Source organism: Hemitrygon akajei, chromosome 32 (genome assembly GCF_048418815.1).
Source record: "Hemitrygon akajei chromosome 32, sHemAka1.3, whole genome shotgun sequence".
Classification (NCBI taxonomy): Eukaryota; Metazoa; Chordata; class Chondrichthyes; order Myliobatiformes; family Dasyatidae; genus Hemitrygon; species Hemitrygon akajei.
Genome location: NC_133155.1, coordinates 6,931,481 through 6,956,614, shown reverse-complemented (window position 1 = coordinate 6,956,614; position 25,134 = coordinate 6,931,481). Strand labels below are relative to the sequence as shown.

General features: G+C 46.5%; 2 protein-coding genes across 5 annotated transcripts in view; both read left to right on the top strand.

Annotated features, from left to right (window-relative positions):
• Positions 1-3,671: 3,671 nt before the first annotated feature.
• On the top strand, positions 3,672-15,167 carry pigv (phosphatidylinositol glycan anchor biosynthesis, class V). Of its 3 annotated transcripts, none has more exons than XM_073034556.1 (4): positions 3,672-3,702; positions 5,175-5,399; positions 8,134-9,294; positions 11,011-15,167. In XM_073034556.1, the coding sequence occupies exons 2-4, from the start codon at positions 5,328-5,330 to the stop codon at positions 11,269-11,271; spliced, it is 1,494 nt and encodes a 497-aa protein (XP_072890657.1). In that variant the 5' UTR covers positions 3,672-3,702; positions 5,175-5,327; the 3' UTR covers positions 11,272-15,167. The 3 variants fall into 3 exon arrangements, with proteins under 3 accessions (XP_072890657.1, XP_072890655.1, XP_072890656.1); XM_073034554.1 differs by lacking the exon at positions 3,672-3,702 and adding an exon at positions 3,713-4,190; XM_073034555.1 differs by lacking the exon at positions 3,672-3,702 and adding an exon at positions 4,202-4,779.
• A 2,920-nt stretch (positions 15,168-18,087) lies between these two features.
• Positions 18,088-25,134, top strand: part of LOC140719663 (palmitoyltransferase ZDHHC18-B-like) — a 53,434-nt gene continuing 46,387 nt past the window's right edge. The window contains exons 1-2 of one of the 2 annotated variants that reach the window (XM_073034450.1): positions 18,088-18,584; positions 24,142-24,302. In XM_073034450.1, coding sequence (XP_072890551.1) covers positions 18,349-18,584; positions 24,142-24,302 — 397 coding nt within the window. In that variant the 5' untranslated portion in view covers positions 18,088-18,348. The remainder of the gene's footprint in view (positions 18,585-24,141; positions 24,303-25,134) is intronic. The other variant, XM_073034449.1, reaches the window with a different exon arrangement.

The following is a 25,134-nucleotide window of genomic DNA, read 5'->3' as shown; positions in this document are numbered from 1 at the left end:
TCAGAACCCTGTACCTGCTTTCTCTCCATACCCCCTGATCCCTTTAGCCACAAGGGCCATATCTAACTTCCTCTTAAATATAGCCAATGAACCGGCCTCAACTGTTTCCTGTGGCAGAGAATTCCACAGATTCACCATTCTCTGTGTGAAGAAGTTTTTCCTCATCTCGGTCCTAAAAGGCTTCCCCATTATCCTTAAACTGTGACCCCTCATTCTGGACTTCCCCAACATCGGAAACAATCTTCCTGCATCTAGCCTGTCCAATCCCTTTAGAATTTTATACGTTTCAATAAGATCCCCCATCAATCTTCTAAATTCCAGTGAATATAAGCCTAGTCGATCCAGTCTTTCTTCATATGAAAGTCCTGCCATCCCAGGAATCAATCTGGTGAACCTTCTCTGTACTCCCTCTATGGCAAGAATGTCTTTCCTCAGATTAGGGGACCAAAACTGCACACAATATTCTAGGTGCGGTCTCACCAAGGCCTTGTACAACTGCAGTAGAACCTCCCTGCTCCTGTACTCAAATCCTTTTGCTATGAATGCCAACATACCATTTGCCTTTTTCACCGCCTGCTGTACCTGCATGCCCACCTTCAATGACTGGTGTACAATGACACCCAGGTCTCGTTGCATCTCCCCTTTTCCTAATCGGCCACCATTCAGATAATTATCTGTTTTCCTGTTCTTGCAACCAAAGTGGATAACCTCACATTTATCCACATTAAATTGCATCTGCCATGAATTTGCTCACTCACCTAACCTATCCAAGTCACCCTGCATCCTCTTAGCATCCTCCACACAGCTAACACCGCCGCCCAGCTTCGTGTCATCCGCAAACTTGGAGATGCTGCATTTAATTCCCTCGTCTAAATCATTAATATATATTGTAAACAACTGGGGTCTCAGCACCGAGCCTTGCGGTACCCCACTAGTCACTGCCTGCCATTCTGAAAAGGTCCCGTTTACTCCCACACAGAGTTTTCAGCCACGGCCTCTTACCAAGCAGAGCAAATGGGCAGTCCTTTTCTGCTGACCCCGATGTGCGCCATTTGTAGCAACGATTCTTTCCATACTCTGGCAGAGAGCTCAAGAGAAAATGGTAACTATCAGTGTTCATCCTCTGACCCTGCAAACAAGAGACAATCTACATCTGTTGCAGTTGTTCAATTATTGAACAATGGCGTCTTCAGCCTGGGATTACCAGTGACTGGCAGGTTTAATTATAATCTGTGAAGTATATCCATGTTAAATCTGCTGCCCCCTCCAATGTTTTATTCTGGCATCTTTCCCCTCCCTTTCCAGTCCTGAAGAAAGGTCTCATCCCAAGGTGTCAACTGTTTACCCCTCTCCATGGACGCTGCCTGACCCACTGAGTTCCTCCGGCAATTTGTGTGTGTTGCTCTGGATTTCCAGCATCTGCAGAACCTCCTGTGTTTATAGCCCCCAGGTGGCTCTGCATCCTTTTGCATTACCCTCTCTTCAGGACTGATTTCCTGGTGTTACAGCAGTCGCCATGGCTGGTTCTGTGGTACAGCAAGTCGGCGAGCCACCTATCACCTGCCAGCTCTTTCTCCACCCTTCCTTTCACCTTATTATACCAGCCACCTCCCCTCCTTAGCTGGCCGGTGGCGTAGTGGCGTCAGCACGGGACTTGGAGTTGAATGGGCCCAGGTTTGAATCTGGCTGGCTCCTTGCACGCTTTCCATCCATTATGCTGGCAACTTGGCCGTGTGAAAATCAGACAAGTGGTAAAGAAATAGCAAGGTTGCCACCCGATACGCCACAAGGCACACGGGTAAAGCCCTCCCCACCATTGAGCATATCTACACAAAGTGTTGTCACTGGAAATCATCAGAGATCCTCACCACCCAGGTCATGCTCTCTCCTCACTACTGCCATCAGGAAGGAGGTACAAGAGCTTCAGGACCTGCACCATTGGGTTCAAGAACAGTTACTACTCCTCAACCATCAGGCTCTTGAACAAAAGGGGATAACTACACTCACTTGCCCATCATCGAAATGTTCCTACATCCAGTGATTACACTTTAAGGACTCTATCTCTTTATGTCATGTTCTCATTACTGATTGCTATTTATTTATATTTGCACTTACACAGTTTGTTGTCTTCTGCACTCTGGTTGATCTTTCATTGATCCTGTTGTAGTTAGTATTCTATAGATTGCTGAGTATGCCCACAGGAAAATTAATCTCAGGGTTGTATATGGTGACATGTATGTACTTTGATAATAAATTTACTTTCAACTTTGAAAATGTTAAAAGAATTCAAAAGAAGACCGGGTCTAACTTCGGGTTAGTTTAATGTTTTGAAGTTACAAAACATAACACTCCTCCTTCCCCCTCTCTCTATTCTATTCTTTTGTTTGGAAATTTTATGGTTCTATTTCTTCTCTTGTCCTTTGGTACCTCATAGCGGAAGGATGTGTGCTGGGATCCAGTGATCCATTTCAGGTGAAGAGTCTGAAATTCACCATTTCATCACACAGCCTTTTTTATGCCAGGTTGGGAATCCCTAATTTAATGCAGGCATTCCCAACCTGAGGATCACAGGCCCCTCAGTTAATGATATTGTCCATGGCATAAAAAACATTGGGAACCCCCAGTTTAAGGCATGCTTCAGGATCTCCTTATTTGGCACAAGATATGGGTACTAGTGATTTAAAATATTAACAAATATACTTAATTCACAGTACTGATTTCAGAGCCAGCTGTCATCCTTCTAGAACGCTAATGATTGAAAGCACTTGGGACTTGAGTGGTGTTGACAGGAAACTGTCTGCATTTTTGGATGTTATTTGTTGTCTCAGTTAAAACAATTGCCACTAAACCAGGTTTTGTTAAACAGGGGTTCCCAACCTGGGGTCTATGGCCGTCTCGGTTAATTTAGGGGTCCATGGCATTAAAAAATAGTTTGGAAGGAGCACAGGAAATAGATGCTGGACAGTTGAAAGGGGTAATGGGGACCCAGATAAGATGAATGGGAGTTGGGGTACAGGAATTTAAAGCGAGTGTGGGGACTGAGGCCCAGATGAGTTGAATGGGAATATGGGTAGGATTTAAAGCGAGTGTGGGGACTAGGTGAGTTTGGGACCAGCAAGTATCACCTGGTTAGTCAGATGGCACAATGCTGGGATTTCTGAAAGCAGAGTATCAGTTTTATTGTGTAATCTGCATCAATGGTTGGTTCTGAAAGTTAAATTTACTGTTTTCTTTCATATCACCACCTCCTGAAATTGTGTTGAGTGCAAACACGTTGCCCTAGGAGCCTGCAATTTGTCCTGTGAAACAATGGCACCATGGTTCGGATACCAATATAACATTCAATACACATGTTACAGGGTCCGGTAGTTCAGGGCAGAGACCGGTGACTTTGCAGTTGGTGAAGGGCATCAAGTTTAATAACCCTCCACAATACCCTGACACACATTTATCAATTCCCTGCCAGTGGGGCCCACTGTGATCTTTGTTTATGGGATCCCCGCTGAAAGCTCCCGAATCAATTGTTCCTTCCCGGGACATAGGAGGACCAACGACCCCTCTCTTCACTTCCGCCACTGTTGTGCAATTACTGCCAGTAGTAAAAATGGCTGCTCGCTTGGCGCCAGGAATCCCATCAGGCCGTGCAGCATTATTCCGGAAGTTGCCGGTGTGCCTGTGTTCTCGGGGGCGGCGTCGCCAGCGGTGAGTGGGAATTGGGGGGAGGCCGAGTTGTGAGCGGCAGCTCCGGGGCATCGGTCCAGGCCCAGTGGGCGCAGTGTAGCCCGTCGCTCGGCCTCAAACGTCCAACGAAAGAGGCCGCTTCCAGTAGGAAACGGAAGTATCGCCATAACGACGGCGTCCCAAAGCGGAGCGAGTTGCCGCGCTGGAGCCCGAGGACCCCCGTACCCGGGGCGGGGGGCGCTAGTCTGAGGGGGAGCCCCGTCCCCGGGGAAGGCCTCCCTGCTGGGGGTGGAATGTGGAGGTTGTTCTAATGTGGCCTCCCCCTTCCCAGTCACTGTCCCGAAAGTCTCCCCTGACCCATGGGGGCCCTTGAGTTCTCCCCCTGAGTCCCAAAGTACCAACGATAATAGAACTTGTAACTCCTGCAACTTGTCGGACCACTCCCCAAACCACAGGCTACCCTCTTAACTCGGCTTCTGATGAATGAATGGCTGCGAGACCCTCTCATGGTATTAGATCTGTTTTGCTTTCTGCTTCATGCTCAGCTGCATTGAGTGTGGTTCTGGAGACTCTACGACTGCAGAGTTCTGTATCCTGAGCAAACTATATTGTACTGTGCCGGGAATCAAGGAATTCACTATTATTGGGGTGTTGCTCAGGGTGAATGATTTCATTTACCTGGAGGGATTAGTTTAATTTTCTTTGAGCAGTCGGGAACCACGGGAGGTTACGTGAATTGCAGAGGTTGAGATGTGTGTGGGTGCCGAATATTGTTGAGAATAATGTTCCCTCTAATTTGTAATGACAGTGCACGCAAAAATCTTGTGCTGCACAATTTGTTTACCCAGTGACAACAGCACGTTTGCACTGAATTTTATATATAGAGGTATTCATTTTAAGAGCAATGCACTCAGTAAAACTTTGCTCTCCTCTGGGTTTGATCGTTTTCGCTGTCGTTCATCTGCACTCTCACAAAACATGCATAGTGGGTCTGTCGTGGGTAATGAAAGATTTAAAAAGTGAAGTTTCCAAATGTCAGTCCACTCCTTCCCACTTGCAAATTCTCCAGCAACTTTTGCATCGTGATAATGCACACAGGTAATACCAGTTTCTGTATTGTACATAAATATTTCTCATAGTTGCACATTCCTGACCTCATGTGCTTTCATTGTAGCAGTTTCTTCCTGTTCATTAAGTCATTCCACTTTAAATGAACTAGCAGTTATGCTTCACACTCTATGCTTCTTTGGAATTCGACATAGTGAATCAATAAAAATGGTATAAATAGGCCAGTTTTAAAAACTGTGGGCAAATCATCACAAACTCCGTCCGTATCAGAAACCAGAAATGGAAATGTGATCGTATGCAATTGTGAAATATATTTAACATGCCAGCGCGACAGAGGGTGACAACCTTTGGTGCACAGTCTAAATTCCTGTTGCACACGAATGTTGGTTGAGGAGAGTGCCTTAACTAACTCCTCTCTGTTTCAGAGTCCGCACTGATGCTCTTCACTGTTTGCGTTATTTCTGTTCTGGAATATTCCCTGCAATGCTCTTTAATTAACTCTTGAGAATCATGAGGTGACAGGAATTGTCTGCAAGAGGAACAGTGCTGCAATCTGATTGGATTTTTGCCCCAGGAAAATGGCGCAATCTGACCTCCAGTTGGTTGTGCACTTTGCCCTTCTCTCCAGAATCCTGGCCATCTTTTTCCAGGTTAGTTTCTAATTCAGTCCTCCCATTGTCAAATCTGTACATTTGTGGAAGGTGAGAGGGAACCCACACGCTCACAGGGAGAACAAACAAACTCCTTACAGACAGTGGGCAAATTGAACCGGGGTCACTGGCACTGTAATAGTGTTACACTAACCACTCTGGCTGTATACCTCTGCTGTTCTCACCTGGAGGTATTTGATGAGCCATATAATGGGAGTTTTATTCTACGTCACTCCAGTTCCAACTGCAATTTCAGTCAGGTTGTTGCCAGCATCAGTTCTGGAAATGCAGGCGTATCACTGTCAAACAAGAATTACCATATGGAAACAAACCATTTGGTCAATCAAGTCTGAACTGGTATTTACCCTCCACAATAAATACCAGGAGTATTTATGGTATGTGTGGTGTCCTGATTCTGAGAATCTACACTGTTTCTATTTTGCAACTTCTAATCTAGAAAGTAGTTTCCGCTGGTGGGTGAGACTAGAACTAGGGCACACTGCCTCAAGATTCAGGGAATTAGATTTGGGATTGAGAAGAGGAAAAATTTCTTTTCCCAGGGATTAATGATCTGTGGAATTCTCTGCCCAGGGAAACAGTAAAAGCACATCATCATCATCATCATCATGTGCTGTGTTGTATGACGTGGGTGATCATGGTCTTTCCATGACCACGATTGTTCTGGGAAATTTTTTTTTACAGAAGTGGTTTGCCATTGCCTTCTTCTGGACAGTGACTTTACAAGAAGGGTGACCCCAGCCATTATCAATACTCTTCAGAGATTGTCTGCCTGGTGTCAATGTTCACATAACCAGGATGTGATGTACACCAGCTGCTCATATGACCATCCAGCACCTGTTCCCATGGCTTCCCATGACCCTGATGGGGGTCTGAGCAGGTGCTACACCTTGCCCAAGGGTGCCCTGCTGACCAGTGGAGGGAAGGAGCGCCTTACACTTCCTTTGCTAGAGACCCCAGCCCTACCCCCCTCTGAAATTTCTGTTCTCCTTCATTCTTGCGCATTCCTGATATTAATTGCTCTACCTTTGGTGGCGATGCCTTCAGCAATCTAGATCTTAAATTGTAAGGATATCATCCCTAAAACTCGTTTTTTATTATCCTTAATGAAGCTTATTAAATCAAAACTATTACCCTCAGCCTCAATAATACTTTGTTATTGTGTCTGTTTAATGTTACAAAGCTGCTGGGGAGTGCTACACAACATTTTAACTATTTTTATCGTTAACTGTTAACTATTTTTAAGGTAGTTAAATGTTGTGGATCATTTCCCAAGAGTTTTATAAAATTAATTGGGCACAAAAAAATCAAAAATTATTGAAGTTGAGTGTAATAGCTTTGATTTAATGACATTCACAAATGCATGAATTCATAAGTACGTAAATGCACCTTGTATGTTCCTGAAGGTACTGACTTTCCCATGTGTGTACTTTTTGAAGGTGCTGGTTCTCAGTGGGTGCAGTTTGAGAACCGCAGGGTCACCGAGCCTTGTAGCTCATCAGCACTGCCCCTGCTCTGTCCGCAAAGTGAAAGGATCCAGGATCCAGGAGTTATTTGTTTTGAGTGTCTCAGTTCTAGAGCCTCCAAACCAAGGCAGGTAGCATTAAAAATCTAACTTGCTCCAAGAGGACCACACCCCTGTCGTGATTTGGAGGCTCGCGTGCCTCAGTGACCCAGAGAGCTGTGTTGGCTGGAGTCCTAAAATATAGCATCATACACCAGGGATGGCCAGCCTGGGGTTCATGGTTTAAAAACAGGTTGGGAGCCCCTGCTTGCCACAATAGTGGGTGACAGAGACAGACGCGGTAGGAAGAATGGAAGGATGTGAAATACCGTCAACAAGGGGCAATTGTCTGAGCTAAACTCAAAATACCATCAGCTGTCCACATGAAGCCTCACCTGACTTTTAACACTTCTATTGTGAATTGCGATTGATCTTGCAAGTAAGGAATTCAAACACATTCAATTTACAATGATCGGTATCTATAACTGATGAGCCAATCCTGTATAAATGCATGTAGGTAGCCTCCTACGTGCCGGCATGAACATTCAACTCACAGACCTCCGTTGATACCCCTGCCCCCCCTTACCCCATCCCTATCTATAATTTTAGTCTGGTTCTCTTTCTCTCTCTTTTTCCCCTCTCACTATAATCTCCCCCCAGCCCTACCTTTCTTTCTCTTTTATTTCCCATAATTCTCCACCTTCCCCTAGCCCATTTCCCTTCAGCCTATCACTTCCCAGCTCTCTACTTCATCCCTCCCCCCACTTCTTATCCCCCCTCGACCATCCCATGTTGCTTCACTCCTGATGAAGAGTTTTGACCGGAAACGTCGTCACTACCTCCTCCCATAGATGCTGTCTGGCCTGCTGAGTTCTGCCAGCATTTTGTGTTTTTATTTATTTCCAGCATCTGCAGATTCACTCATGTTGCCTGTATAAAAACAGCGGTTTTCTGTTCAGGCTTCAGAACAGTGTGGGTGACAGGGACCCATGCTGTTCTCCTAGGGCACAAGTAAAATAAAAAGGTTTGAGTCAAAAGAGTGTGTGTGTCCTGGGCCCAGTTGTTCAATTTTATTATCAATGACACCAGAAGATATAATTTTCAGGGTTTGCAGATGCACTTGAATGCCAGTGATTGATAGAGTTCTGAATATGTTGATGTAGTATTTACCTGCTGGAGGGATATTTACCTCATCTGTTGCTTCTTTTCCAGATAGTGTTTAATTCTCTGATTCCTGATCACAGAGCAGATGCGTTCCGTGTGCCCCCATTACACAGTCCAAGCACTGGTGACGAGTTGCTGGAGTTTCTGCTTGGTGGTTTCTCTCGCTGGGACGCACAGCACTTCCTGTTCATCGCAGAATTTGGGTACATCTACGAACAAAGCTTTGCCTTCTTCCCACTGTTCCCGCTGAGCGTGAGGGCCCTGGCAGAGGCGATCCTCCGACCACTCGAGCCGTGGCTTAGTCTTGGCAGCCGGCTGCTGCTCGCCTCGATGCTTCTGAACACAGTGCTCTTCGTGCTCACTGCGGTCGTTCTCTACCACCTGGGCCTCGCTGTGCTCCGCGATCGCAGGCTGGCTGCTGTGTCCAGCCTCCTCTTCTGCCTGAACCCTGCTAGCGTCTTTATGTCGGCTGCCTATTCCGAAAGCCTGTTTGCGCTGCTGACATTTAGTGGAATGCTGCTCCTTGAGAGAGCACAACCCCTGACCAGCTGCCTTCTCTTTGCCTTGTCTACAGCGGCACGGTCCAACGGGATTGTAAACGCAGGGTTTCTGTTTCACTCCCAGCTAAAGCGCTGCCTTTTGTACCTGAGGCCTACACGGAAAGACTGGCACAAGTGCTTGGGCCCAGTCCTCCGATCGGTACTGTTGGTGACCGGGGGATCGGTGGTGATCGTTTTGCCCTTCGCTCTCTTTCAGTATTATGGATACCTGACGTTCTGCAGGTCGACGGTGAGCCCCGTTTTAAGCATTCCTCAACCTCTGCTGCAGCTGGCCACGGAAAAGGGCTACCTTGTGCCAGATAAGGACAAAGCTGTGCCCAACTGGTGCCATCACTGGTACCCCGTTGTATACTCCTACATTCAGGATACCTACTGGAATGTGGGCTTCATGAGATACTACCAGCTCCGGCAGCTTCCCAACTTCCTGCTTGCGTTCCCGATCGTAGCTCTGGGTGTCTGGGGAGCCCGGCAATATATACTGGTCGATCCCTGGTATTGCATCCGCTTGGGTCTGATCAACAAAACGCCGAAGGGGGAGAGAGAAGGGGATGGAAAACCACCGTCTGGCTTCCACAGTCGTGGTGTGTTCGTCTATGTTGTTCACTCGGCAGCGCTGCTGGCGTTTGGAGTCTGCTTCATGCACATCCAGGTGAGAACTGCCACCACAAAAGCACAGTATACACAACATGAGGTGGAAATTCACACGGAGTTTCCCACATCGATTAATATTTCCCGGTCTAATCCCACTTTCCTATCTGTTCCCAAATCATTTGCTATCTTAGAGGTTTATTCAAAGTTCAAAGTAAATTTATTATCAAAGTACATATCTGTCACCATATACAGTACAACCTTGAGCTTCATTTTCTTATGGGCACACTCAATAAATTTATAGAATAATAACCGTAACAGAGTCAATTAAAGACTGTCCAACTTGGGTGTTCAACCAGCATACAACAAACTGTGCAAGTACTAAAAGAAATAGACAATAATAATAAATAAATAAGCAATTAATATTGAGAACATGAGATGAAACGCCCTCGAAAGTGAGTTCATAGGTTGTGGGGACAGTTCAGTGAATGGGGCAAGTGAAATTATCCCCTCTGGTTCAAGAGCCTGATGGTTGAGGAGTTCCTGATGTAAGTCCTGAGGCTCCTGTACCTCCTTCCTGATGGCAGCAGTGATAAGGGAGCGTGTCCTAGGTAGTGGGTGTCCCTGACAAAGGATGCTGCCTTTCTGCAACAGTGCTTCATGGAGAAGTGCTCAAAGGTTGGGGGGGACTTTACTCGTAATGGACTAGGCTGTGTCCACTACTTTTTGTAGGATTTTCCATTCAAGGGCTTTGGTGTTTCCATCCAAGCCTGTGACGAAGCCAGTCAATATACTCTCCACTATAGATGTTAACCAAAATTTTAGACATCATGCTGTATCTTTGCAAACTCCTAAGGAAGTAGAGGTGCCCCGTGAATTCTCAATAATTGCACTTGTGTGCTGGACCCAGGACAGGTCCTCTGAAATAATAATATCGAGGAATTTAAAGTTGTTGAATCCTCTCCACCTTTGATCCTCCAAGGTCAGATCCTCACTTCCACATCCATTAATATCTCGGCTAATTCAAACACCCTCCTTGCTCCCAAATTATTCTGATACACAATCCAGTCTTAATTCTTCCATCCTGGACTTGCTCCCTAGTGCCATCAAATATCTCTTCTGTTTATCCCTCACACCCATTAGTCACTGACCCAACCTAATCCTAATTGTCTGATCACTCCCAGTATCTTCCACTCTCCAAACTGATATTCCCGTTTCTCGGTCTCATGACTTCCCTTTTTCTCAGGGTTTTGAAAGAATCAAAGGTGCCACTTCCATAGTGACTTGAAGCAAAATTAGAATGTATTCTAACTTTCTGCAGACTGCTTGTTATACAATGTACAAACTAAATTTATTATCAAAGTACATGTGTTACCATATACAACCTTGAGATTTTTTTTTGCGGGCATTCTCAATAAATCCATAATAGAATAATAACTTTATTGGAATCAATGAAAGACCGCAACAACTGGGCGTCCAACCAGTGTGCAGAAGACCAGTCGGTACGGTTTTTCATTGATTCTGTTATAAATTAGATCACAAAATATAATGTACAGTTTTATTAGAAGAAATGTCTCTGCTGAGGGTTATGTCATCGGCTCTAGAGCTGAAAGCGGCTGTAGTGAGGGCAGATTTAACAAACTAACCTTTTCCCCTATCCACACACACACTGCTGGATTTGCTGAACATCTCTAGCATTTTCTCTCACTTACAATTTTCAGCATTTGCATCACTGCATGACGTGAAATAACTGATAATTCTCTTGCCTCCTGTGTAGGTTATCACCAGGTTCCTGGCTTCCGCCTCCCCCATCCTCTACTGGTTCTCTGCCCACTTGCTGCAGGAAGCAGGGCCCGGGCAGGATGCTGCTCCCTCACCACATCCGTATGAGTTTACAGTCATCCCCAGAAACCACCTCACTGCTCTTCTGCAGGACTGGAAAAGGTGCAGCCTGACTGCACGTTGTGTTCTTGGGTATTTCATACTGTACTGGTTTCTTGGCCTTGCTCTGCATTGTAATTTTCTCCCTTGGACGTGACCAATTCCTGCCATAAATCCCACCCACACGGTGTTGGTACTCTATGATCCTCAGGGCTAGCAAAGAACAGCTTTACTGAATTCTCTACCAGGTCATCTGTATAAATACACCAGGTAGGAGAATTCAGAGGAGTAGCTTGTCATGTGTGCTGGGGTGGGGGATCACCTGAAGATTCACTACTGACTTTGAACAGCTACAAGGCACGTCACGGGAGTGAAGGGATGCTTTGAGGAATGAAGCCCCAGTAACGCTCAAAGGGCATGCATTTCAGACGAGAGGGGGTAAGTTCAAAGGAGATGTGCGTGGCAAGCTTTCTCTGACGGTGGTGGGTCGCTGGAATGCCCTGCTGGATGTGGTAGTGGAGGCAAATGCAGATTCATTTGTATATAACATCTGTAAGGAGCCTCTGTACGTGCTCCCCGTGGAATGCCTGGGTTTTCTCCAGGTGCTGCAGTTTCCTGCCATGGTCCAAAGTCACACCAGTCAGTGGATTAGAAGATCACTGTAAATTGTCCCGTGATTAGGCTAGGGTTAAATCGGGGGGTTGCAGAGTAGCTCAGCTCGAAGGGCCGATAAAGCATACAATGAAATGTGTCATTTGTGTCACCAACACAACCCAAGGATGCCTGGGCAAGGCCCATAAATGTCACCACACCTTCTGGTGCCAATATGTTCAGCATAACAATAGTCCATGCTCTTAGAGAGACGAATAGGCACAGAATGAAATGGCATGAGCATTGTGTCGGCCGAAGGGAGAGCACCTAACTTTAAAAATATTTTGCTCTGTCTGCCATGGTCTTGCCCTCTCAGCTCATCTATATTCCCCTGAAGCTGCCTCGGTTCTCATCTTGCCTGGTTTAGAGTTGTCAGCAAACTCGGAAAACATGACATTTTTGTTCCCAACCTTTCTTATGCCACGGACCCTTACCATTAACTGTGGGGTTAGTGCCCCCCAGGTTGGGAACCCCTGATCTAATGTGAATAGCTGTGGCTGAGATCTGATCACTGAGGTACCCCACTTGTCACAGCCGGTCAAGCTGAGAAATCTCGATTATTCCCATCTTTGCCCTTTCTTCAATAACCAATTCTCTATCCATGTCAGAGTCAGGATCACGTTTAATATCACTGGCATATGTTGTGAAATTTGTTGTCTTTGTGGCAGCAGTACAATGCAATAGAATAAAAAGGTGAATTACAGTAAGTTTATATATTAAATAGTTAAACAAGTAGTGCAAAAATTGAAATTAAAAAGTAGTGTGAGAGTAAAGTGTTCATGGGCTCAATGTTCATTCAGAAATCTGATGGCAGAGGAAAAGAAGCTGTTCCTGAATTGAGTGTGTGCCTTCAGGCTTCTGTACCTCCTCCCTGATGGTAACAATGAGAAAAGGGCATGTCCTGGGTGTTGGGGGTCCTTAATGATGGACACTGCCTTTCTGAGACATCACTCCTTGAAGATGTCCTGGATACTATGGAGGCTAGTGGCCATGATGGAGCTGACTTAAGTTTACAACTTTCTGCAGCTTACTTTGATCCTGTGCAGTGCCCCCTCTCCCTATACCAGACAGTGATTAAACCAGTGCCCCCTCTCCTTATACCAGACAGTGATTCAGCCAGTGCCCCCTCTCCCTACACCAGACAGTGATTCAGCCAGTGCCCCCTCTCCCTGTACCAGACAGTGATTCAGCCAGTGCCCCCTCACCTTATACCAGACAGTGATTCAGCCAGTGCCCCCTCACCTTATACCAGACAGTGATTCAGCCAGTGCCCCCTCTCCCTACACCAGACAGTGATTCAGCCAGTGCCCCCTCTCCCTACACCAGACAGTGATTCAGCCAGTGCCCCCCTCCCTGTACCAGACAGTGATTCAGCCAGTGCCCCCTCTCCCTACACCAGACAGTGATTCAGCCAGTGCCCCCTCTCCCTGTACCAGACAGTGATTCAGCCAGTGCCCCCTCTCCCTGTACCAGACAGTGATTCAGCCAGTGCCCCCTCTCCCTACACCAGACAGTGATTCAGCCAGTGCCCCCTCTCCCTGTACCAGACAGTGATTCAGCCAGTGCCCCCTCTCCTTATACCAGACAGTGATTCAGCCAGTGCCCCCTCTCCCTGTACCAGACAGTGATTCAGCCAGTTAGAATGCCCTCCCCAGTACATCTGTAGAAATTTGCGAGTCAATATATCTGGATCAATGTGTTGACCACATCCTCAAAGGACTGGAGATTAATCAAATACCATTTACTTTCTGTATACCATGTTGACTCTGTTCAGTATTCTTCTTTTCGTTATGGATTTCAACATTTCCCCCTCTCACTGATGCTAAACTAATGCTCCATTTTCTTTCCCCCTTTTTAAACAGTAGGGTTGCATTTGCTCCTCTTAATTCACTGGAACAAATCCTGAATTGATAGAATCTTGGAAAGTGACAACCCATACTTCCATAATTTCTAAAGCCACCTCCTTCAGAACTCTTGGATAATCAGGTCCTTGTGATTTTTTTTGTCTTTCAAGTTTAAGAAATTACTTTTTTTCCGCTTGTACTGTAGTCCCTTCAGTTACTCATTCTCACTGCACCCTAGATTCTTGCATGTATCTAGAAGATTGTCACATCCCGCATATAATAATCATTTTGTCACTCGGTAACATGTTCCTGATCTCAATGTGGTTAAAAGTATTACTTTGTATATTTGTATGATTGCGTCACCCAGCTGATCACCTGTTCTGCTTGTCCGCCTTGTGTTCTCTTAGATTATCTTTGGTTGACTCCCATTGGCAAATTTCAATGATATTTCGTTTCCTAAATCCAAGAAGTTGAAGGTTGGCAGAAGTTCATGTGAAATATCACTGGCCATCCTATTATGTTTCTGACAAAATTCTTCTCATTTTGACTTACGGTTTTTGATTTTGTCTGCTTTTTTTAAAAAAAAAAGAAGTTCTGGATTATGCTGGCTTTCAGATTGAGTCTGAGGTGCCCAAACCTTCTATTTAATCACAGATGTATACTGCCAAAGGAGGCAATCTTCCTTCGGACCAAGATGCATAACACAGTACATACACAGAAACTCGCACACGTACCACATAAAGTAATATTACCACAAGTCAATCAACAAATAATAAGGTGCATATACAATACAAATTAAAGAGTAAACAGTATAACACTACTGGCTCTTCATACGTGATGAGACCTGGGTGGTGACAGGGAGTTCAGTAGTCTTACGGCCTGAGGGAAGAAGCTGTTTCCCAGCCTATCAGTCGTCCTAATGCTACGTTGCCTCCTGCTCGACAGTAGGGCACCATCACTTGCAGCCAGAGTGGCTGCTGCTTCTGGATGTGTCGCCATCTTGATTCACCAAATTCTACCTACCCTTTTTTTGAAGTTCAGGTGAATCTTTCCCTTCTGAACCAGGATGAAAAAAGCAAAGTCTCATTGCATCTCCTACACTTAGTTTGTCTCTTCATAACATCCCTGTTATCAACCACATGTGATTGCATTGATAAAAATGGTAAAGGTCAAAGGGTACGTGCCATATTTTCTCCAAAGTTCAAAGTACATTTATTATCAAAGAATGTGTAAAAGGTAAAACCTTGAGATTTGTTTGCCAACGGGAAGCCACAAAGCAAGAAACCCAAAATAACTCAATTAAAAAAAAATTTAAAAAAACTTTTTAAAAGCCTTCTAAGGTGAGCTTTCTTTGCTGTGGCATCAACATGGTTGGAACAGAACAGGCTATTGGTGATATCTACTCTTGGGAACTCGAAGTTCTCAAACTTCTCTACCCAAGCACTGCCACCCCCCTTCCTGGAGTCAATGACCAAAACTGTTTTGCTGACATGATACCATGTTTTTAGGCTCCCTATCTCCTTCCTGTACAGTGACTCATTGTTATCTGAGATATGGCCCACTGCAGTGGTATCATCTGCAAACTCGTGGGTGGAGTTAGATCAGTCTCGAGTTCGAGCACAGGGAGTTGAAGGCCAAGGATCCTTAGAGCAGCCACAAGTTAGTAGGGGGAAAGCAGAAGTTTTTCCTGTGCAGTTTCTGAGCCGCTGTTCTGCATGGAGAGGGTTTTTATCTCCTCACAACAGACAGTGGCATGCGATTGCTTTTGTGTTCCTGCCGTTCCCCATCTGCCCCCAGATAGCAATTCCTGCCCTGTATAACTGCACGCTGAGCTCATGGCTTCTTAACCAAATGAGTACTGTACTGCAGAACCTTTTATTGCCCTGTCCTAAGAATCCATCCTCATGTCAGTAAGTGGAGAGGTTTCCATTATGATCCTGATTTGTACCTTTCAGATGGAAATGTTTGGTGTATTAAGAGGTGAGATACTTGCTACAGGACATCAATGCATTACTGCCACAGTATTTTGTGTGCCCAGTTCGGTTAAGTTTCTGGTTAATGATCACCTCAAGAGTTTATGACAGGAGACGAAGTGATAGCAATGTTACTGATGCCAAGAACTAGTGTTTAGACTGTTATTTCACGATGGTCAATACCTGGCACTTTTGTATTGTCAATATATTTTCCCTTTACCGTCCATTTATAGTTCTTTATCCAGAGAGTGTTGAGTCTGTGCAATTCTTTGCCACAGGCAACTGGGGAGGCCAAGTCATGAGGCAGAGGTTGATAGATTCTTGATTGGTCAGGGCATGAAGGTGTATGGGGAGAAGGTAGGAAACTGGGGCTGAGAGGGAAAATGGATCAGTCACGACGAAATGGTGGAGTAGACTCGATGGGCCAAATAGCCTAATTCAGTTCCTATCTCTTATAGTCTTCATGTGGTTGGTGTTAGCTCCTCTGCTTTGGAGGTCGTAGTATAGTATCTGCCCAGCCATCAGGAGGCGGTATACCTGGAGACGGGCGTATTGTCTTCCACCCTCTACGTATTTCTTCCCCTTCCATTGCCGCCTATTACCTATTGCCGCCGATTTTCGGTCATAATTTGGCCATAAGGAAGTAGTGCAGAACCTGTTAGCTGCCTCCATACTTGCAGTTAGGGACTGTCACTTAATCAACTGCGCTGGGGACCGGACCTCCAACGATCACCTGTCCACCAGGTGGCGGTATGGTGAAGGCCCATGCGATAAGCGGCGCTGCGCTCGGAGGTTGACTACCCATCCCCTAGCGATGTCCTGCCAGCTCCCTCTTGTGGGAGCTGCTGGTTTGACTCCCTCCTCTAGATGGCGCAGTGTACGGAGGTAGTCCATCCCACCCCTCCCCCCACGTCAGATTAATACCTCCCGGGTGATGGGGATGGCTCCCAAACTCCAAGCGCTGCTGTTGCTGGTGACGGAGCTTCAAATGTACTGTTGGAAGCTCATCAAATATTTCGTATACAAAAAAAGTGTTAGTTTGTTTCTTATGCGTCTCTGCACGTAAGGGTATTGAGGGAAATGTATTGGTTGATTATTCAGCTAAGAAAACTTGAAAGTTCAACAGACATAGATCTTCCATTTAGCAAGTGAGAAGCTAAGGGGTTGGTAGGGTTAAGAATTAGGGGTGAGGGCAAGACGTGGGGTAGTGGGCAGTATGGGAGAAGGGGTAAAACAAGGAATGAATTAGTTTGACACGACTTGGAGTTGGGCATACATTATATTGAATTGATTTTATTTCTTACATCCTCACACGAGTAAAAATCTTTACGTTACGTCTCCGGCTGAATTCAATCTTGTTGGAAAACATCATTCTTGGTTGTCGTATCACAAACACGAGAAAATATCCAGAGCAACACTCACTAGAGGAACTCAGCAAATCAGCATCTATGGAAAAGTCGTTTCGGGCCGAGACCCTTCCTCTGGACACATTCTGGGTTGTGTAGGTTTTGTCATTATGAAACAGCTAAACGTATACTATTACCATGTTAAGCATGTAACATGGAAATAAATCTCATGCAGGCTTCATTAAGATTTTTTGGAGGGGGGGGGTGATAGTTTTCTTTTAAAAACTTTGCCAAGTTAAGGGGTTGACTTTAATTCACAGTATCGCCCTTCGTTACTTAGAATCAAGTTTATTATCACCAGCATGTGACGTGAAATTTGGTAATTTAGCAGCAGCAGTTCAATGCAATACATAAGATAGAAGAGAAAATAAAATGAAATAATAATGAATAACTAAATCAATTACAGTACTGTATACATATATTGAATAGATTAAAAATTGTGCAAAAACAGAAATACTATATATTAAAAATGTAAGGTAGTGTCCAAGGGCTCAATGTCCATTTAGGAATCGGACGGCAGATGTCTTGAATAGTGAGTAGTTCACATCCACAGATGCGCTGGGCTGTAGATTAGTAATAGAAAGAGTAGTACTGAGGGGTTCCCCCCTCCCCAACTCTACACCACAGCCCAGTCCAGTTGGTGGCAGAAATGCGCTTTAATTTGGACTGCCAATCGTCCGAGGAAGAAGCCGGAGCTCTGGCTCCTCACCCCTAGGTGTCGCTGCTACCGGAGGTTTCAGATGCCCGTATTAATGGACGGGCTCCTTGGCTGTCGCTGTAGGCGGAGGTTACTCCTGCCCGCGTCAATGGATGGGTCCCTGGTTGTCGCTGCAGCCGGAGGTTTGTCCTGCCTGTGTTAATGGACGGGCTCCCTGGCTGTCCCCTGGGTGTCGCTGCAGCCGGAGGTTTGTCCTGCCTGTGTTAATGGACGGGCTCCCTGGCTGTCCCCTGGGTGTCGCTGCAGCCGGAGGTTTCTCCTGCCCGCATTAATGAATGGGTCCCTGATTGTCGGGGCAGTCGGAGGTTTGTCCTGCCCGTGTTAATGAACGGACTCCTTGGCTGTCGCTGCAGCTGGAGGTTTGTCCTGCCCGTGTTAATGGACGTGTCTGTCCCCTGGGTGTCGCTGCAGCTGGAGGTTTGTCCTGCCCGTGTTAATGGACGTGTCTGTCCCCTGGGTGTCGCTGCAGCTGGAGGTTTGTCCTGCCCGTGTTAATGGACGTGTCTGTCCCCTGGGTGTCGCTGCAGCCGGAGGTTTCTCCTGCCCGTGTTAATGGACGGGCTCTGGCTGTCGGAGGGTGAGGGTGTGGGAAGTGCGGCAGGCTTGAGTGAGTGACCCGGAGCGTCCCCAGCCGTTTCGGCAATGAAGGTGTGTGAGTACCGGCAGATTGCACTGGGGCCCGGGCAAGGCTCCACGCCGGCTCCCCAGTGCCACACGCCGGCCTCGGGCAAGCAGCGGCGCCGGCGCAAGTGGGAGTCGTTCACCGGCAAGAATCGGTTCTTCTGCGACGGGCGGCTGATAACCGGGCGGCAGAGTGGTGCCTTCTACCTGACCCTGGGCCTCATCCTCGGCACCAGCGGCCTCTTCTTCGGGTTCGAGTAAGTCGCTTCTTCGCCGGGGTGCGCTGCTCCCAGAAGTTGGGCTGAGGTCGGCGTCCTGCCGCCGGCCGGGGACCGGGACCTCCAGTCCAGATAAAGGGTGTCGCTAACTGTCCAGAGGCCGCCTGACCCGCTCACTTCACCCGGCAATGTGTTTGTTGCTCCAGGTTCCAGCATCTTGGAGCCCCGGGTCTCTCCGCCCTCCGGACCGTTTTGGACTGTGAATAATACCTTGCAGTCCCAAGTTAGAGATAAACCGCCGGCCTTTGTGTGCCGGGAGCTTCTCTTTCAATGATCTGGGTGGGATTTCCTTGGGAACATCCGCCGGCTCTGTGTGTGTGGGGCGAGTTTTGGGATTGGGAGGGATGCGCTGCGCTGGGTCCTGAATAGCAACGCTGGGCTTGTTATGCACTTTCTGCGATTATTGAGTGATTTACTGCTTTCCCTTCACGTTTGCCACTAAAGGATTTTAGGTGTTTGCCACCATGATCGTCGTGGGAGGTGGTTGTTCCGCGGATGGCTGGCGCTCAACTATTGTTCCTTATTGAGCTGGTGACCTTTCTGGACTAATTGTAAACGTACCTTTGCCTTGCCTTGTTCAACAATGGTCTTATTAACGGGAAACAAGAAACTACCAAGTGATCATTAAAAAAAAAACCCTACCCTTGGATTTCCAGCAGATGTTTGGTGGTGGGGGGGGAGGGAGAGAGAGTGGCCACCTGGCTGGCCTCACTGACTCAGTGACTGAGCGAGTGATCGGCTCTGTTTGACCCAGTTCCCCATTGTCTTTGGCTCCTTGGGGTGGAAAGAGAAGGCAGGGGGCATTTGGATAGGTACATGCGGGGAGGGCTGTGGGCAACTGGGACCAGCAAGGGGGAGCAGGGGGTCCTGATGAAGGGTCTCGGCCTGAAAGGTCGATTGTTTACTCTTTTCATTAGACGTTGAGTTCCTCCAACATTTTGTCTGTGTTGGGAAGTTTATAGTTCAGATGGGCCAGTAGGGTAGAAGACTTGTTTGTGTGCTGAAAAGCTCTGAGACTCTATAAGTGTCATATCAGATGTTATCACGGAACGTAAAATCTAGTGGGATGGCTGACTAATGCAAAGTGGGTGTAAATGGGTCTTTTTCTGGTTGGATACAATGATAAATGTTCCAGAGGTTGGTGGTGGGGCCCATTTATAGAAATGAGTCAAGTCGGTGAACGCACGGTTGTGCAAAGATAGATTAGAGTGTAAATTGTGAAAGGTAAAGGGATTAAATGAGTTAGTAAAGATCAGACAAATAAAGTTATGTGCAGTTACACATCTTGGGAGGGGAAGTTGAAGAAAAGTCTGAATGCAAGATTGCAACGTTCTGGTACGCAGAGGAATCTGGATGTCCCAATGCAGGTAATTTGGAAAGTGAACTACATTTTTGTTTACCATTCTGGGCAGTGAGAGGTCGAATAGGATGTTGATATGGAGGATGAGTCACAGGAATGGTAGAGCAAGCTTCCGGCTCTCATTGCCTAGACTTCTGAGAATTCTAGTGAAATTGGCAGAGTCAACAGAGACAAACAAAGCAGGTTCGTCAGCCCCACTCATCCAGGACCAGTCAGTTTCTGATGTAGGGTTTTGACCGGGTGGCCCCCCCAGTTGGTTGGTGTTGACCGGGGATGTTGTGTCCTAGCTGTCTAGGTTGATACACAAGCCAGGGCAGTACAATATGGAGAGCAAGCTGTTTACCTGTGCAGCCGCCTCCTCTTCCCGCAGCTGTGGAAACCAAATGAACGGCAGAGGTTGATTATAGTTTGGTGCCAGTGGTGTCGCAGGAGTTGCCAGTTGAATTACTCCAGCGCTGGATTTTTCATTCGAGGTTTACTCCGGAAGCTCTCTGCATGAGTGGGTATGGCTGCAAAGTAGAGGAGATTTGAGATCAGAGTTTTCCTTCTAGACTGCAGCTAATGAACTGCTCCCCCCATCTGTTTCGACTGGATCACTGACAGTTCCTTCTTTCTTCACCTGTAGAGTTTACCCAGCAGATTGCTCAGCTAATGGGTTTTTTGTTACACTATTGAGGAATGTTGTCTGACCTGCCAACTGTTTCTGCCATCTTCTGACTCAGACTTCCTGTATCTGCTGCACTTTATTTCTCAAATTGGGGTGATTTCACTGACATACCAGCCCTATTGACAAAGTCTTGGTTATGGGAAACAGTATTCTTGCAGCATACTGGCATGCTTCAAAAATGGTTACTGCGAACAGCACACAGTGCAAGGAGCAGGTCAGGCTGAGGGAAATGGGCAGGTTAAGACCCTTCATTTCAGCAAGAAAGGAGGAGGGGAGGTGGCTGGTATAATAAGGTGAAAGGAAGGGTGGAGAAAGAGCTGGCAGGCGATCGGTGGCTCGCCGACTTGCTGTACCACAGAACCAGCCATGGCGACTGCTGTCACGGCATGAAATCGGTCCTGAAGAGACGGTAATGCAAAAGGATGCAGAGCCACCTGGGGGCTATAAACACAGGAGGTTCTGCAGATGCTGGAAATCCAGAGCAACACACACAAAATGTTGGAGGAACTCAGCGAGTTAGGTACAATATTTATGGAGAAGAGTAAACAGTCGATGCTTCAGGGTCTGGACCTACCACTTACCAACCACACACTTACGTTTGCCTGAAAACAACTTGTCCCAATCCACACTTGCCAGAATCCTTTCTGTCACCATCAAACTTGGCCTTTCTCCGATTTAGAATCTTAACCCAAGAACGGGACCTACCCTTCCCCATAATTGTGTTATTAATGAAATTAATGGCCTTATGATCACTAGATGTTCCCCTACACAAACTTCTGTTTCCTGCCCCATCCAATTCCTTAATAGGAGATCTAGAATTGCACTGCCTCTTATTGGGACCTCTATATATTGATTAAGAAAACTTTTGGAAATACTTGATAAACACTTTCCCATCCAACCCTTTTACAGTATGTGAGTCCCAATCAATACGTAGAAAGTTAAAATCACTTACTATCACAACATTGTGTTTCTTGCAACAGTTTGCGATCTCTTTACAAATTTGTTCCTCTAGATTCCACAGACTTTTGGGTGGTCTATAATATAGTCCCGTTAATGAGGTCACACCTTTCTTATTCGTCACTTCTGCCTATAAAGCCTCACTAAATAAGCTCTCCAGTCTGTCCTGACTGAGTACTGCCGTGACTTTTTCCCCAACTAGTAAAGTCACCTCTCCTCCTTTAATCCTACCCACTCTCTCGCGTCTAAAACAATGGAAACCTGGAATATTGAGCTGCCAGTCCTGCCCCTCCTGCAGCCAAGTCTCGCTAATGGCCACAATCTCATAATTCCACGTGTTGATCTATGCCCTGAGCTCATCTGCCTTTTCTACAATACTCCTTGCACTGAAATATACACAGCTCAGAACAGTAGTCCCACCATGCTGACTTTGTATGTAGGCTTAATAACTTCTTTCCCCCGAACCACGCCCCTTTCTGCTCTGGTTCTTATCTTTCTGCAATTCTAATTTAACCCTCACCCCAGTGCAGCACTAGCAAACCTTCCTGCAAGGATATTAGTCCCTTCCATTTCAGGTGAAAACAGTCCTGTCTGTACAGGTCTCATCTTCCCTGGAAAAGAGCCCAGCATTCCAAAACTCTGAAGCCCTCCCTCCTGCACCATCTCCTTAGCCACATGTTAAACTGTTTTCCTACTTCTGGCCTCACTAGCGTGTAGTGCGGATAGCAATACTGAGATCACAATCCTGGAGGTCCTGCCTTTTAACTCAGCATCACTTCTTGTCGCCCGTCCGACCTGTGTCACTGATTCTGATGGGGGCGATGACTCTGGCTGCTCACCCTCCCACTTAAGGGTGTGTAAACTCAGTCTGAGCTGTCCTTGACTCTGGCACCCAGGAGGCAACGTACCATCCAGGAATCTTGTTCTCATCCGCAGCACTTCCTGTCTGTCCCCCTAATCATTGAATCCCCTATCACTAAGTTTGACTCTTCCCCCCTCTTCTCTTCTGAGCCACAGAGCCAGAGAGCTGAGTGGAGTGGCTTTCCCTGCCGGAATATCCCCCCCCCCCCCACCAACAGTATCCCGAGTGGTACATTCGTTATTGAGGGCAACTGCCACAGGGGTAATCTGCACTGGCTGCCTATCCCTTTTTGATGGTTACCTAGTTAGCCCCCGATCAGGGTCACAGGAAGCCATGGGAGCAGGTGGTGGATGGCCGTATGAGCACCTGGTGCAGATCACAAGTCCTGATGTTTGACCACTGATGCCAGGCAGACAATCTCTGAAGAGTATTGATAATGGCTGGGGTCACCCATCTTGTAAAGTCACTGCCCAGAAGAAGGCAATGGTAAACCACTTCTGTAAAAAAAATAAATTCCCAGAACAATTGTGGTCATGGAAAGACCATGATAACCCACATCATACGACACAGCATGTAATGATGATGTGCTTTTACTGTTTCCCTGGGCAGAGAATTCCGCAGGTCACTAATCCCTGGGAAAATAAATTTTTCCTCTTCTCAATCCCAAATCTAATTCCCTGAATCTTGAGGCAGTGTGCCCTAGTTCTAGTCTCACCCACCAGCGGAAACTACTTTCTAGATTAGAGGTTGCAAAATAGAAACAGTGTAGATTCTCAGAATCAGGACACCACACATACCATAAATACTCCTGGTATTTATTGTGGAGGGTAAATACCAGTTCAGACTTGATTGACCAAAAAGTCTGTTTATATATGGTAATTCTTGTTTGACAGTGATATGCCTGCATTTCCAGAACTGATGCTGGCAACAACCTGACTGAAATTGCAGTTGGAACTGGAGAGACGTAGAATAAAACTCCCATTATATGGCTCATCAAATACCTCCAGGTGAGAACAGCAGAGGTATACAGCCAGAGTAGTTAGTGTAACACCATTACAGTGCCAGTGACCCCAGTTCAATTTGGCCACTGTCTGTAAGGAGTTTGTTTGTTCTCCCTGTGAGCGTGTGGGTTTCCTCTCACAGATGTACGGGTTAGTAGGTTAATTGGTCACGTGTGTCATTGGGCACATGGAGCTGGAAGGGCCAGATACCGCATTGTGTCTCTCAGTAAAATAAATAAATCTTCTCATAAACACGAGGAGATGTGTAGATGCTGGAAATCTGGAGTAACACGTACACAATGCTGGAGGAACTCAGCAGGTTAGGCGGCATCTGTGGAAATGAAAATAGTCGCTGCTTCTGCCCAAGACCCTTCATCAGGTCCTGATGAAATGTTGACTGATTATTCACTGGGACCTGATGAAAGCTTTGGGCCCGACAAGTCGACTGTTTATTCACTTCCGTAGATGCTGCCTGACAGGCTGAATCCCTGCAGCATTTTGTGTGTGTTACAATAAATATTTTCTCCTGTGATTCATGAGGCGTGTTGCTGAGGCTCAGGCAAAGGTTAAGCTATTGCAGTCCAATTTTACACCTGTCCTTATCTGCCAGGCCCTGACGCTGGCTATTCCCATTTTTGTAAAGCTATTTACTGTGTGTTTGGTAAAGCTCTGGCACTCTGTTTTTGCAGCTGTCCTTACCTGACGGAGAACCTGACGCTGGCTATTCCCATTATCGCGGGGCTGCTGTTTGTGTTTGTATTAAGTGCACTGCTGCACACGAGTTTCACCGATCCTGGGATCCTGCCACGAGCTACACCAGATGAAGCAGCCCACTTGGAGAAACAGATAGGTAACTGAGCTCCACATTTGGGTGTGAAACCTGCACTCCACGTATCATTCTCTGCAACTTCCGTCATCTCTACTGGGGCCTCACCACCATGTGCCGTTTCTCATCCCCTCTCCCTCACTCCACGACTCCATTCCCCGCTTGTGCCTCCCCCACCGATCCCACTCCAGGCACTTATCCCTGTAGTCGCACTGTTACACCTCTCCCTCTAACTCCTCCCTCACCACCATTCAGGGCCCAAAACGTCCTTCCCATCACATGAGAATCTATGGTTGTCCTTTATTGAATCCAGACCAGCCTTCTCTGTGTTGGTGAGACCCGGCACGGTTCGGAGGAATCACTAAATTAAGCACCTTTGCTACCATACCAGCTGGGATCTCCCAGTGGCTAGCTACCTTAACTCTGTCTGTCCATGGCCTCCTGTACTGCCAAGTTGAGGCTAGACACAGATTAGAGGAGCATCGCCTTGTTAATCTGCAAACTGACATTGATTGCTCTAATTTCTGGTCACCACTTTCCTCTGTCCCTACCTTTTGCTTTTTTACCCTTATCCCACCTACCCCATTACCCTATCTCAGAATCAGGTTTAATATCACGGGCATATGTCATGAAATTTGTTGACTTGACGGCAGCAGTACAATGCAATACCCGATAAATATAGAGAACAAAAAAACTGAGTTATGAGGGTGATTGATAAGTTCATGGCCTAAGGTAGAAAGAGTCAATTTTAGAAAACCTAGCACATTTATTTTTCCTACATTTACACACTTAGTCCAGCAGTCGTGGAGCATACGGATCCCTTCTTTGTGGAAGTTGACGTCTTGGACCTCCAGAA